The following is a 13,544-nucleotide window of genomic DNA, read 5'->3' on the forward strand; positions in this document are numbered from 1 at the left end:
GCCCAGCAAGGCTGCGAAGGCAGGGGTGACGGTTCTGCATGCAGACGGGGGCCTTGGAAATACTCCCACCCAGCCCCCACCCAAACTCCACGGCTCCGATGTCCACCTCATCTCACACACTCCCAGCACCGTCAGGAGGGAGGCTTGGGTTGCTGTCTCCTTGGTACAGATGGGGAAACAGCTCCAGAAGGAGACATCTCTGATTGAAAACGACCTCAGGCCACCTCCCCAGGGTTGGCTGGTGGGAGAGGAACCTAGGACTGCATCATTGTGCCGGGGCAGGGGGCGGGGGCAGGACAAGTGGGGGGCAGTGGTCTGGACTCATTCTGGGCTTTGGTTCAGCCCCTCCTCCATTCACTGGACAAGTGACCCTGGAAGAGCGACCGAACCACCTGTGAACAAGAGTAACAGGATTTGTGTTTCTGGGGTGGTTCATGAGAGCATGTGTTGGGGGCCTATGCGCCTAGCCCACCTTCGCCACCCGAGTCATTACCACTGCTCACCACCAGCTACCCTTCTTGGGATCTGGGTCTGGAGGTTTGTTGCTCTGCCAGCACGGCACTGACCTGCAGCAGTCAGTGCTGCACCTGCTGCTTAGAAGGTCTGGGGCCCACCAGCTCCCCACCCAGGAATCTAGGAGGCTGCAGGACCACGAGGAGGGGAGGGGGGTCCCAGGCCCACTACAGCCGGCCAGCCATCCAGCCAGTGCATGCAGAGCCTGCTGCCACGTCCTTACACGCTGAACCTGTCACTTGTCTGATAATAGTTCGTTCCAGGAAGGAAAATACAAATAAATGGTGCCAGTGGTTTGCAAAATTCGGCTTGTCCAGAAGCAAGGGCCCCGCAAAGCTTATAGTCAGTTCTCTGCAGTGAGGGCTGAGGCCTGGGAAGAGGCACTGAGGTGGGCAGGGGGGATGCGGGGCCAAGGCAGCCCACCCTCCTTAGGCTTTCACTGCAGTGTCCTGCACACAGGCTCTGTCAGGGGAGCCCTGTGGACCAGACGGTCCCAGGCAGGCCCCCGGGGGGGCAGGGGCCATCTGCAGGGTGTGGGTGGCCAAGATCACCAGGCTCACTGGCTAAGTCTCTAGAGCACTGCCCATCCTCCTGCGACAAGCAGACACACTTGAGAAACTCAGGCACAGCCCGCTCTTGCTGGCGGGCAGGGAAGACCTCAGTTTAAACCAGCAAATGATTAAAGTTGAAAACGTACATATAAACATGCTCCGAATTAATAGGGAAAGTCAGTCCCTGCTCGCTGAGCTGCACAGATGCATTAAAGAGGACGTGGCATTTTTTAGAGGCGGGGAAGTCAGAGCTGCTTCTGGCACTTCCCGTTCGTGTGACTAAGTTTAACCAGGGCACTCCCCCACTCTGAGCCTCAGTCTGCCCCTCCACAGAATGGGGCAATCATCTCCACCTCCTGGGGCCACTAATGCTACCAAGTGCTTATTACCCAGCATCCGGCGGTTCCCTGCACTACTTGCAAAAGGGATTTTCAGTGGTGGCCTCCCCATTGGCCGAATCTTGAGTTCACAAATCGTTTCCACCATCATAATGAAAGAAATGCTGGACAAATGTGCCAGACGCCAGCTGAGCCCAGCACGGCCAGGAGCTCCTACGCCCTCTTGGGTACGGACTCTGTCAGCCCCATTTTGCAGGTGAGGAGACTCAGCCCAGGAAGGGCAACCCACATGCCCAAATCCAATAGCTGCTACTTTGTGGAGTCTGGACTGGATCCCAGCACTGCCCCCTGAACCCTGAAGGCAGAGCCACTCAGCCCTGCTGCTCCCAGGCCAGCGCGCCTTAGATGTCTGTACACGTGAGGGCCACGCTGATGCTTGTTCAACTGTGGGGTGCCGGGGGTTTACGATGAGGTTCAGAGAGGTGCCTTTTAGCAAGCAGCTCTGGCACTCCTGACAGAGGGTGCCTGTGGGCAGTACTTTGGGAAACCCAGGTCTGGGCTGGTCACCTGGGGGTCTGGGAAGCCTGGAGGAGTCAGGAGCCACAGCACCCCAGCTCTGCAAGACACATGGCCTCTGAAATCACCCTGAGTCTGCAGGAAATGAGTCAAATTAAACATTCTTTTGAGAATTAAATATATCAGGTGAGCCGAGGTACTACGGCACCCCTAAAAAGCTATTGGTCTTGTAGGAATAGGTCTAGGCCTCTGCATAGATGGGTGGGTAGGAGACCTCGAGGGCCCTCCCCATGATTCTCCACCCCTGCCCTAGGGACCTGGCTGACCCCATGTCTGACCAGGGGCTGAACCACTGGAGAGCAAGGTGGGGGCCCCAGGTCACCCAGAAAATCTGGAGGTCTCCTCTGAGCCCTGCTGATAGAAGGGGCAGCCGAACTCCCCTACCCCCACCCCACCCCAGGAGGGGGAAGTGCCTTCTCATCAGTCACCCACACAGGATGACAAGGGCTATAATTTCTCCAGCTGCAGTCTTCAGAGGAGGGGAGAGACCCATTGCTCATGAGCTGCTGTGTGACCAAATGCCTGGTCATCCCCGGTGTCCAGGAAGGTCTGGGACCAATGGCAGGGTGGGTCTCAGCTCCTGGTGCCTAAGTACCTGAGTCATAGGGGTGATAGGGTCCAAAGCTGAGGGTGGGCAGGGCACTGGAAGGCCAGATGCCAGGCCTAACCTGGCCACTGTACCCTGGACAAATCATTGTCCCTTCTTGGCCTCCATTTTCTGTTCTGGAAAATGGTGGAAAACCAAAGAGATGATCCTAAATCCCTGGTTGTATGTGGTGGGAAGCTCTTGCTGCTGCTCTTTGAGTGGTTGATGTTGGAAACTCTTCCCCCAGACCTAACAGGTGCTTGCTAGGACCTGCATTGGCTCAGAAGAGGGGAGACAATGGGGGGATGGGCGGAGGCGGTGGGAGAGGCTGAGTCTGGTTGGGCTCCCTCAGCTGGTCCCTCCTTCCCTAGAAAGCTGAGAGCATCAAATGGCAGAGAACGGGTGACAGGGAGCTGGGGAGGGAGTACAGCTCTCCCTGGCCATTTGGCACAGCAGGGGAGAGGGCTTGCCCAGGACCAGACACGTGACCTTGAACCTTAAGTCACTACAGATGGAGGCCAGGTCCTGCCTCACCTGCACTGGCGCACCTGGGAAGCCCCTCGAGCCCTGGACTTGACCTGACTGTGGGATGCTATGGGGTGCTAATGCAAGTACCCAGGTCCCCAGGGTCCCCGGGACAGTGGGTTGGAAATGATTTGAATCCTGGTGTCTCTGGCTGTGTGGTCTCGGATGAGAAACTCGCTTCTCCGAGGCTCATTTGCTTGATGGTAGATGGGAACAGTGACACCACCTGGTTCTGGGGCCCTCGGGGATCGAGCGAAGCCATGAACATCAGGTGCCCCCCAGCCCCCACCAAGACCCCAGGTGCAGCCGCAGCCCCTTACCTGGATGAGGCGGCCCTGCTCACTCTGCAGGGCGCCGAGCCCCTGGCCCAGGGCACCGAGGCCCTTGCGCAGCCCTGCGCACTCCGCCTGCAATTCCGAGGCCCGGGCCAGCAGCCGGGGCAGCTGGTCCGCCAGGGTGTCCAGCAGCTCCCGCTCCTGCTCGCCTGCCAGCCTCGGTTCGGCCTGGTGCTCGGCCAGCGCCTGCAGCACGGAGGCCTGCGCGCCCTCTAGGCGGGCAAAGCCGTCGGCGAGGTCGGGGCAGCGCGGGTCAATGAGGATGCTGAGGCGTGAGCTGTCAGCCCTCTCCACGGTGACCAGGGCGCTGTTGGCACCTGCCGGCCCGGTGCTGACGACAGGCGGGGCCGCCGTGCCAGGCACGTGGGCGTGGTTCAGGAAGAGCACGGCACCGGTGACAGCCACAGCCAGCAGCACAGCCAGGGACAGCAGCACTGTGCACAGCACGTAGCCGCAGCTGGTCCACTGCGGGCAGGCCCCGTGCGCACACAGACACAGACAGACAGACGGACAGGACAGAGGAGGGGCGGCATTAGGGGCAGAACTGTGCTTCCAGCTCTGCCCAGTGAGGGCAGCTCAGGTGGCTTTTGCGAAGCCTGGGCGAGACTCAGGGGACTCCCTTCTTGGGGCCTGGGGAAACGGAGTCATATAGAGAGGCAGAGATGAGAGACAGCAGCCCAGAGAGGAGACCGAGAGCTCAGGACCAATGAGAAAGCAAGAACGAGTGAGTGAGAGGTGCAGGCAGCCCGAGATGGAGAGGAAAAGAGAAACTAAGGCAGGCACACCTCCCCAAGGCAGCCCTCCTGGGTGGCTCAAGACTACAGGTGAAGGCTCCCACGGCCTCAGGCCCCCTTGCTGCCATTTCCGGAGGGGAGGGGGGAACCCCTGGGTGAGGGACATCACCTTGTTGAGCCTCAGTTGTCCTCACCTGTAAAATGGAGGCAATAATGACGCACCCTGCCCCACACGTGGGGGCCAGCCATGCAGACTCAGGAAGAGAGCTGTAACGTGACAGCAACAATGCTAAGAATTGCCGTACTGCTACAGCAGAAGGAGCGCCCATCACTAAGGGCCCCTCTGGACCTGGAGCACCCACAGCCCGAGTCCCGAAGCCTGTGCAGGCCTGGGGGGTGTCCAGCATCTCCTCTCCTCTCCTCCCCAGAGCAGGCTAAGGGGCGGAGCCTGCCCGGGAACCTGGAGAAAGGTACCTCCCTCCCTTGAAGGAGGCGAGGGCTGGGGCCGAGGGGCAGCTTGGGCCCCCCAGAGCAGGAGAAGGCAGGGGAGGTCAAAACTTGGGTTTGGGATCCCACGGGGGTTCCTGGCAAAGGAAGCTGGAACCCGGGCTGGGGGGCGGCTTGTTGCTAAAGGAGGCACCAAGATGCAAGAGCACACCTGGACTCGCTGTCCCCGATCGCTCACAGCCCCCAGGGAGCTTGCTGGGCAGCCACGGAGCATGTGACATGTGGGGAACATGAGACCCAGGAGAGCCAAGGGCTCTTGCCCCGGGTCGCACAGCAGAAGCCAGCTCAGACTAGCCCCCTAGGCCCACCTGCCCCCTGCTTCCTCCAGGGGCAGGCACCTCCTACGGCTGGCTTTCCCCCCACATTTCCAACTTTCGGGACTGGAGATGCATCTTTAACTGAGTTAGTCTACGAAAGCACTTGGAGCTGTGCCCGGCGCATCGTGCATGCGCAGTAAATATTAGCGGCTTATATTACCTCGTGATCAATGTGCACAGAGCGTCGGGAGGTGTCTGGTTCTTTATTTTCCACTAAAGTGTTACTTCTGTATGTCCCTGACGCTGAGAGGCACCTTTCCATTTTTCCACATTTTGACACCTCCGATGCTGGGAGCTCCTACGGCTGTAACTGACCCTTTTTTTCTCAGTGGTACGTGAAACAGCGAGTCCTCTCATACAATGTGTCTTACTCCAAGAAAGTGCAGTAGAGCAGCTTGTTTTGCATGAACTCAAATTCTACAAGTAAGTCCTGAGTCCTACCTGGCACCAGAGGAAGATGGGGTCAGGGATGAGGTGCAGGTGGACAAGAGGACCCCCCTACCCCAGGAAGGGTGCTGTGCTCTTGGTGAGATGAGGGAGACAACTCCTTAGCCCACCCGCGGGACTCAGCGCTCTGGCCCTCCTCTCTCCATACCTGCCAGGGCGGCCCGTCCATCCCGGGCTCCACACATCCAGACAGCTTACTCCTGCCAGACCTGGACACGTCGGCTCCCTCACATTAGCTCTGCACAGAGCTCTGCTCTCTTAGCCCGAGGCACCTGCTTCTCCTGCTCCTCTTCCCAACTCCCTCTCTTCCTTCAGGGCCTGGCTAGATGCCACCTCTTCCAGGAAGCCTTCCTTGACTGTTTCCCCAGGCCTCCCTGCCCCAACCTAGTTTAGGGGGAGGCTCCTCCTCCATGTCCCCATGGCCTTTTGTTCTGCCCCACCCCCCATGGTGGCTACTCATTAAGACTACTCATCACCTTTGACTCCATTCTTGTGCTCATTCAAACATCTATTCAGTGTCCACTGAGTGTCCCCATGAGCCAGGCTCCAGGCCAGTTGCTGAGGAGGGAGTGGCAGTTGTTCTAGCCCTGCCCAGGGAGAGCTCACGTGCCATGACCTGTGATCCTTAACCTGTGTGGTGTGTGCACTGGTTTGGGAGTCTCTGAAAGCTGTGCATACCAGGACGGCTGGGCTGGCAAGTCCTGGGCCCAGGACACTTAGCCCAGACCATGAGAGCCTCCGAGAGCAGCACCTGCTCGCCAGGCACAGAGCAGCTGCTTGTTGGATGGATGGGAGGAAGAGCAGATGGACCAGGTCACTTCTTGGTGACTGTGCTCACACGGGGAGGAGGTGAAGGTCCTGGCACCTACTGCGCTTGGCAGGGCAGGGACTTGTGCCCTCCATGCTGAGCCCTGGCCCTCGAAGCGAGGCCACCTCTAACTCTGAGCCATCCCTGCTGGCCTGGCACAGGATGAGTTCCCCAGGTACCTGCAGGTCAGGAGCTTCCAGACAGGTGGGCACCACCTAATCGCCACCATTCCTTGAACCCGTGCCCCACGCCTGCCCCTGAAATCTTCAAACGACCCCCTGCTATGGTCGGATTCACTTGGCAGATGGGAAAATGAAGCTCGGAGAGCAGAGGACCCCTCCCTTCCCAGGGTTGGGCCAGCCCTTGAACCCAGGGCCAGTGACTGGAAGCACACAAGGCTGCTCGCTGTCCACAACGTTCTTCCCTATCTGGAGCGTGACCGGGGGTTTGAGGGACGAAGCTCTGTGTCAGCAAGTGAGGCCCCGTCAGGCCCCTCCCAGAGCCCATCGGGAGACACCTTGCCCTGAGCAGCTCTGAGCAACGTCCTCCAACTGGAGAACATTAAGGTCCCCAGCTGGCAAGGCAGAGCGGCCAGCCATGTGTCCCCCATGTCTCCAGGACCCCCACCCTCCCGTGCATCTGCTTCCACCCAAGCCCCCAGCCCCTGGAGGGAAGGCAGAGAGGGAAAAGAGGAGAGAGAGGCTTGAGAAAGCCGCAGCCCCCACCCCCAAGGCGCAGGGGGATGATGGAGTTGGAGATGAAACGGGCCACTCAGCAGTGGAGAATTAGTCTTCTGAGATCACCCGAAACACGGACTACTGTTCACTTTTATAGGCTGCTGTTTACGTGGCTCGCAAAGGAATTTGCCCAAGATAATAAGGGGGGCTCCGGGCGGCAGGCAGCCCACTGGAGCACACGGTGGGGCTGGAGCTCATTAACGGGCCTCTGGCTGTGGCCGGGCTGGGTGCACACCCCGGGGTCTGCAGCAGGGCAGGGAAGGCACGCAGGGCTCTCACCTCCCAGGACAAGGAGTGGGGACGCTGGGAAGGTATCCCGGACAGTGGGCATGAGAGGAGCCAGGGGCCCTGGGTTCAAGGTCCCCTCTGCCACTAACTGCTCATGTGAGCCTCCAGTTGGAGGGACAAGGCTGCACTCTGCATGACCTCCCACCCCCCAGTGGGGGCCCACAGTCAGTGGCTTCTCAGGAAGCCCAGACAAAGACAAGGAGGCTCGTGCCAGGGGAGGCAGGAGGGAGGAAGCCCCAAAGGTGCCTCAGTGGAGAGGTAGGGTCTTTCCCCATGGCCTCCTCTGTGTCCCCAGCCTCAGAGGTGGCCATGGGGTCTGGCGGGGGAAAGAAGTACTCAGGAGGAAGGGACACAGCACCTCAATGCCCTGCTGGGCATCGCCCCCTGCCTTCTGCCCTGTTCACTAGGGGACCCAGGTGGAGGTAGTGCCCGGGGTAGACACCTGGGGTAGATTGGGACTCTACTCCTTGTATCAAAGCAGGAAGAAAGTGTCCCTCCGGGGGAGGCCAGGCAAGGACAGATCCAAATGCAAGTGGCCCTGAGCCCCTTGTCTCCTAGGTGCACCCCAGCCAAAGGCAGGGTAGCTGTTCACCATGACGGAACCACACTGTGGAGCTGTGGATCATGATAATCAGGGGTGGGTGGTGTGCGGGATGGGGACTAGCAAGGGCTCTCAGGCCCAGAGCTGCGGGGGGGGGGGGGGGGGGGGCAGACCCAGAGCCCCTGGGGGGCGTCCTCCTCACCTCTCTCCAGGAGCACACATCTTCTCTCACCGCGGGGTAAATAGCTCCCACCTGTTTAACTCTGAGGCCCTGGCCCTGGCGGAACTGGGGTGGGGTTCCCAGGGATCCCCTAAAGTGAGGGGCTGGTTGTTCTGCTTGCAATTCTGGGGTCCCAAAGATTTAGGAAGAGGGCCTATTAGCTTGTTCTGTGAGCTCTGAGGAAGAACCCCCGCCCCCTTCTTGCTAGGGTCTCTCTAATACGTCCCAATGCTGAGGGGCACCTGAAGTCTCCTGGGGGATTAGCTGAAGGGGACAAAGGGACAGGGCTTAGAGAGCTGCCCAAGTCCACCCCTCTTATGGGCTCCAAGCTGCTCGAGCTCTGGCACTCCTCAGGAAACACCCAGCTCTGGTGGTGGTGGCGGTGGTGGTATCTTCATACATTTCCAGGGAGGATCTTGTTCCTCTGAGATGGCTCACTGAGCCCACCCACACCCAACCAGGTTCTGTCCACCCCTAACCTGAGCCCTCCAGAGAGTCCGCCCTGGGGATAGCACCACCTCCACCACTGCCCCTCCAAAGCCAGTGCTTTACTGGGCTCCCCCCACTCCACTGCCACCGAGCCAGCCACCTGGCTCTGCCCTGTGCCCCCTCATCTGCCTCTAAATCACCACGACCTCATCTCCTCGGCGGCCTCCCTGACATCTTCCAGGCCTGCCAACCCACTCCCCAACACAGCGGCAAAGGATCCCTCTAGAGCTACAGGGCCTCCTGCCCTCCAGACCAGGTCCACTGGGCCCCTCAGCCCAGGGTACCTGCAAGGCTCCGCCCCCAACCCTGCCCCGCTCTTTCCACCTGCCTGGCTCCTTTCCTGTTGCCCCCCCAAAACACATTGGTCTCCCTTCAAGCGAGATCTGGCAAATGCTGTTCAACTTAAACATCACCTCCTCCAGGAAGTGGTCTCCTCCACACTCCTGCCCTGCCTTCACTCATAGCCGCTCCGCTGGACGGGATGGCGAACTCTGTGGGGCAGGGCCCGGCCCAGAGGAGGGCACAGAAAGTGACAGAAGGGAGTCAGTCCTTGGCTTGCCATCCCCGTGGGCCTCTTCCCTCCTTCTCTCCCAGCACACATCTAACCAGGTGACCTCCACCTAAACTCCAAGGAATGCGAGGACAGATGCTTTTCTTTACAGTACCTCATAATAACACCTGACTTGTGAGTCTCTGTTCCCCTCATGACAGTCTAAGTTTCCTGAGGCACAGGGTCACAGCTGAACATCCCAGCTGAGACGGGGACTCTAAGAACTGTTGCTGAGCAGACTCAATGCAGCGGGGCTTAGGTTACACATCAGGAAGAACTTCCCAATGAGAATTTAGTTTTCTTTCTGCAATGTTTCTAGAAGTTTCCAAAGTACCAGGAGACACTCCCTGGGATTGTCGAGGCTGACCTCTCTATGGGGTGGCGGGCCTTGAGGACAGCTGAGAAAGGAGCCCCCGCCGGGGAGAACCCGGTTACAGGGTGACTTCCTGCTCCATGCTCCAGGAGAGAAGAATCATGTCTATTTCTAGATCCTTTCATCCGAGCAACTCCAAACTCAGGCTAATATTCCACCAACACCTCCAGCCTCATGTGTGGGAGCCCCTTGGTTCTGCAGGGGGGAGAGGGGACACTCTAATGAAGGTGGCCACTTGTCCAAGGTCAGCCGGCAAATGAGGAGCGGTGGCAGGACAGGCCCAGGGTACAGTGGCCCAAGGCAGTCCCTAGGAACAGCAATGCCAGTCACCTGGTTGGCAGTGGGGTCGTGAGCACGGCCCCGATGGGCGCCAGGGCTCTCTCCTGGGGAACGGGATGCCACTGACCAGGCTGGCCCTGGGAAGGACAGCCGGTCACCCTTCCCTTTGTCTGCCTGTCAAGGCTCTTCCACCACTTGGGAGGACTGAGGTTCAACTCCCAGCTCTGGCTTCCTGACCCTCAGTTTCCTCATCTGTCAAATGGGTTGATTTTCCCTGTTGCCAACCTCCCGGAAGGATTGCAGCCAAGAAACGAGAGGTGTGGAGAGCCGCTGCTCTGAGTGGAGCCTTGGGCATCTATTCCCCCGGAGGAAGCAGCCCACTAACAAACCTCAGCCAGGCCCTTCTGGTGGCAGCTGGGTGGTCAGATCGTTTTCCTGGGTGGGCAAAAGGATCAGGGCACCAACCCTGCAACAGGCCACAGGCTCCCGTGACAACCACCGTCCTCACAGGTGTACAGTGCTTTACAGTTTGCAAAACACTCTAGAATTTCACTTAACCCTCCTCAGCAGAGGTTACTGTTCTCATTCTGCAGGTGGTCAAGCCTGACTCAGAGAGGGGGACTAACCTCCCCAGAGCCACGCAGCGGGTCCGTGGTCAAGACAAAACTAGGAACAAGGAAGGAGAGAGGGCCAGACCTGAGGGAGGAAGTTGGGAGGGACCCAGGACAGCGAGGCTCTCTCATCTCAATAGTGAGCACAGGAAAAGCCTCACCTCTTAGCTGAAGCTTCAGATGAGCCTGGAGCTGGTCACAGGGACAGCCAGTGCGTGCGTGCGAGGTCACCGAAGGGGTGTGGTGGGAGGTGGTGTTTGACATTGGCCCAGGCCCTGGGGCCACCAGCCCTCAGCCGCCTCTGATGCCACGGGGGCAGAAAGCTGGGCTCTGGCTGGTGGCAGCTGGGATATGTGTCCCCAGGCAGCAGCAAAGAGAGTAGGCCCTGAGGCCACATTTCAAACGGATCCCCCAGAAGCCACCTCCCCTTGAGACACGGCAGCACTTGCTGCCTCCTCACCCACAGAGCCTGGCTCAGGCTTCATGCAGTTTGATTCAGCAAATATCCCTAAGCTCCCAACCTGAGCTGCATGGAAGGGCAGGAGCCTGGGCCTGGGGGAAGAGTTAGAGATGGGGGTCGGGAGGGAGCGTGCAAGCAAAGAGGGCTCCTGGTAGACAAGGGACCCCGGGGCGGGGGGGTGGGGTGGGTGGGGGACAAGGCAGGGAGAAAAAGGCAGCTGAGCATTACAGGCTGAATGCTACTGGGACTTTGAGGCACAACCATAGGACATCAGGGGAGGCTTCCTGGAGGAGGGGACACCTGAATAGGTTTTGAGGTACATGTAGGATTTCCCTGAGCAAAAGCAAAAGGGTGTGTATGTGTTGGAGGTATTGGTGGAGCCGACAAGATGACACTACAAAGGTCTAGGAATGGGCAGCTAGTGTGGGGCTAGGGTTTGGCAAACCAACAAGCAAGCAGTCCTGGTGAGGGGGTGAGTGGGAAAGGAGAACAGGTCAGGCTGGGGATAGCCCTGAACATGTCTAGGGGGTAAGACTGCTCTTGCTAAGAGGATAAGGGGTCAGATCCTAGCAGGACAGGATTTTTTTTTTTTTTTTTTTAATCTGGGATTGGCTTGGGTGCTGACCTGACTGAAACAAAGGAACAGACCACCTGGGAGGCATTGGGAGCCAATGGGATCAGACCTGGATTCAAATCCTTGCTCTCCTGCTAGCACGCTGTGTGGCTTGAGCACCTACCTCAATCTCTCTGAGCCACAGGACCCTGTGACATGAGAATGTGCATCCCTGCCTAGGCTCCCCGCCCCAAGGGGGGGTGCTGCTGCAGGAAGTGAGGTTGTGCAGTTGGTTGGGAAGGAGCTTTGCAAACTGTAGAGGGTTGGGCTCCCACAACCCGGCACTGTCACTCCAGACAGAACAGGCAGGTTGCAGCCCTGGAGAGTGAGGGGCCATCAAGGCCTGGCCCTGCTGAGTCCCCTTGTGCCACGGCAAACACAAACGGCTCTTTCCCCCAAAGACATCTGTCTGAGAGAAATTTAAAATTTAAAATGGGCAGCCCCATTATTTCCTCTCCTCGGTGAGCGAGCCTCCTCATCTTGCCTGCCTGCCGTGGTCCCCTGGCAGCCCGGCCTGGGGCAGCCCCAGGGCTGTCCCTCTGCTCAGCTCCCCATCTCCAGCCCTGCTCTGGCCAGCCCTGGAGCTCTGCCCTCACCAGCCCCCCCCCCCTTCCAGTGCACAGCCCTGGGCACCCTCCGAGCCTGCTGCCTCCACTGCCCCTGCAGAGGCAGCACGAAGGGTAGAACGGACAGGCCTGGAACCAGGGACCGAGGTTCAAATCTAGGCAGAGCTCCACGGCCTCTAGAGCCTTGCTTTTTCTCGTCTTAAAAGCTGGAGAAGGGGATCCCTGGGTGGCGCAGTGGTTTAGCACCTGCCTTCCGCCCAGGGTGTGATCCTGGAGTCCTGGGATCAAGTCCCGCATCGGGCTCCCTGCATGGAGCCTGCTTCTCCCTCTGCCTGTGTCTCTGCCTCTCTCTCTCTGTGTGAGTATCATAAAAAATAAATAAATAAATAAAAATAAAAAGACTTTAAAAGCTGGAGAATCATGATACCCAGTCTTCTCACATGAGACAAAAATGTATTGATCCTTTATTGCATAAGGGGGGCCCTGTTTAAAGTGCGAGGATTTAGAGGAGATCCAGGGGATCCACAACCCCGGTCCAGAAGCTCAGGCACCAGGGGGTGGTGCCCAGGGTGGATACTTAGCAAGTGAGTAAGATGCCCATGGTAGAGGTGAGGAAACAGACACTCAGCGAAGGGTGTGATTTGTGGGGTGGCACTAACGGGCTGGCCACCCCGTGCACCAGAGGTCCCCCACCCCCTGCTCACGCGGGTACCTGCTGGCTGGCGGAGGAGCAGGAGGGCCCTCTGCCACAGCGCCCGGCTCCGGCTCCGGCTCCGGCTCCGGCAGGGGTGCTGGCCGCACCCGCACCCCAAGTTCAAGCCTCTTCTAGAGGAGGAGAGGAAGGCGCCCCTCGCCCCGGGCCTCTGGACGTCTCGCGGGTGCACCCCAAACTCCAGCCTCGAGCTGAGCGGCCACCACCGCGCCCACCGCGCGGGCCCCACGTCCCCAGGCCCCGGCCCCGGCCGGCGCGTACCTGCGGCTTGTCACGCGGCCGGTCCTCAAGTTGGGAAGCGCCGCCCATGGTCTTCCACCGGTCGTTGACCATCTTCCGGCCGGACTGGCGGGGGCGCCCGGCGAGGCGCGGCGCTGCGGGGCGCACAGACGCGGCGGTGGGCGCGGGCTCGGGCGCGGGGCGCGTCCTTCCCGCCAGGTCCCCGCCTCGGGGCCCCGCGCCCGGGGGTCGGGGTCGGGGTCGGGGCCGGGCCGGGCCGGCGGGCGAGCGTGCGCGGGGGAGCGCGGGTGCGCGGGGTGCGCGGGGTGCGCGGGGTGCGCGGGTGCGCGGGGTGCGCGGCTGGAGCGGGAGCGGGAGCGCGAGAGCAGCCCGCCCGCCGCCCGCCGCCCGCCGCTCTGCTGCGCGCCGTCCCCGCTCCCCGCTCCCCGCTCCCCGCTCCCGCGCCTCCCCCTGCGCGCTCCTCTCCCTCCCCCCTCCTCCCTCCTCCCCCTCCTTCCTTCTCAATCTCCGTGTCTTTTTTGTCTCGGACTCTCTTTGCCTTTTATTGCTCCCCCGGCCGCCCGCCCGCCCGCCCTCCCCCGCACGCACATCCACACACCGCGGCCGGCGATGGCCCGACTCCACTCCG

General features: G+C 60.2%; 1 protein-coding gene across 1 annotated transcript in view; it reads right to left on the reverse strand.

The window, feature by feature from the left end:
• The window catches only part of FIBCD1 (fibrinogen C domain containing 1), a 33,382-nt gene extending 20,330 nt beyond the window's left edge, over positions 1 to 13,052 (reverse strand). Inside the window, exons 1-2 of the mRNA XM_041723978.1 lie at positions 12,938 to 13,052; positions 3,410 to 3,889 (exon numbers count right to left, since the gene is read on the reverse strand). Coding sequence (XP_041579912.1) covers positions 3,410 to 3,889; positions 12,938 to 13,009 — 552 coding nt within the window. The 5' untranslated portion in view covers positions 13,010 to 13,052. The remainder of the gene's footprint in view (positions 1 to 3,409; positions 3,890 to 12,937) is intronic.
• Between the last annotated feature and the right edge of the window lie 492 nt (positions 13,053 to 13,544).

This window comes from Vulpes lagopus, chromosome 12 (genome assembly GCF_018345385.1).
Source record: "Vulpes lagopus strain Blue_001 chromosome 12, ASM1834538v1, whole genome shotgun sequence".
NCBI lineage: Eukaryota > Metazoa > Chordata > Mammalia > Carnivora > Canidae > Vulpes > Vulpes lagopus.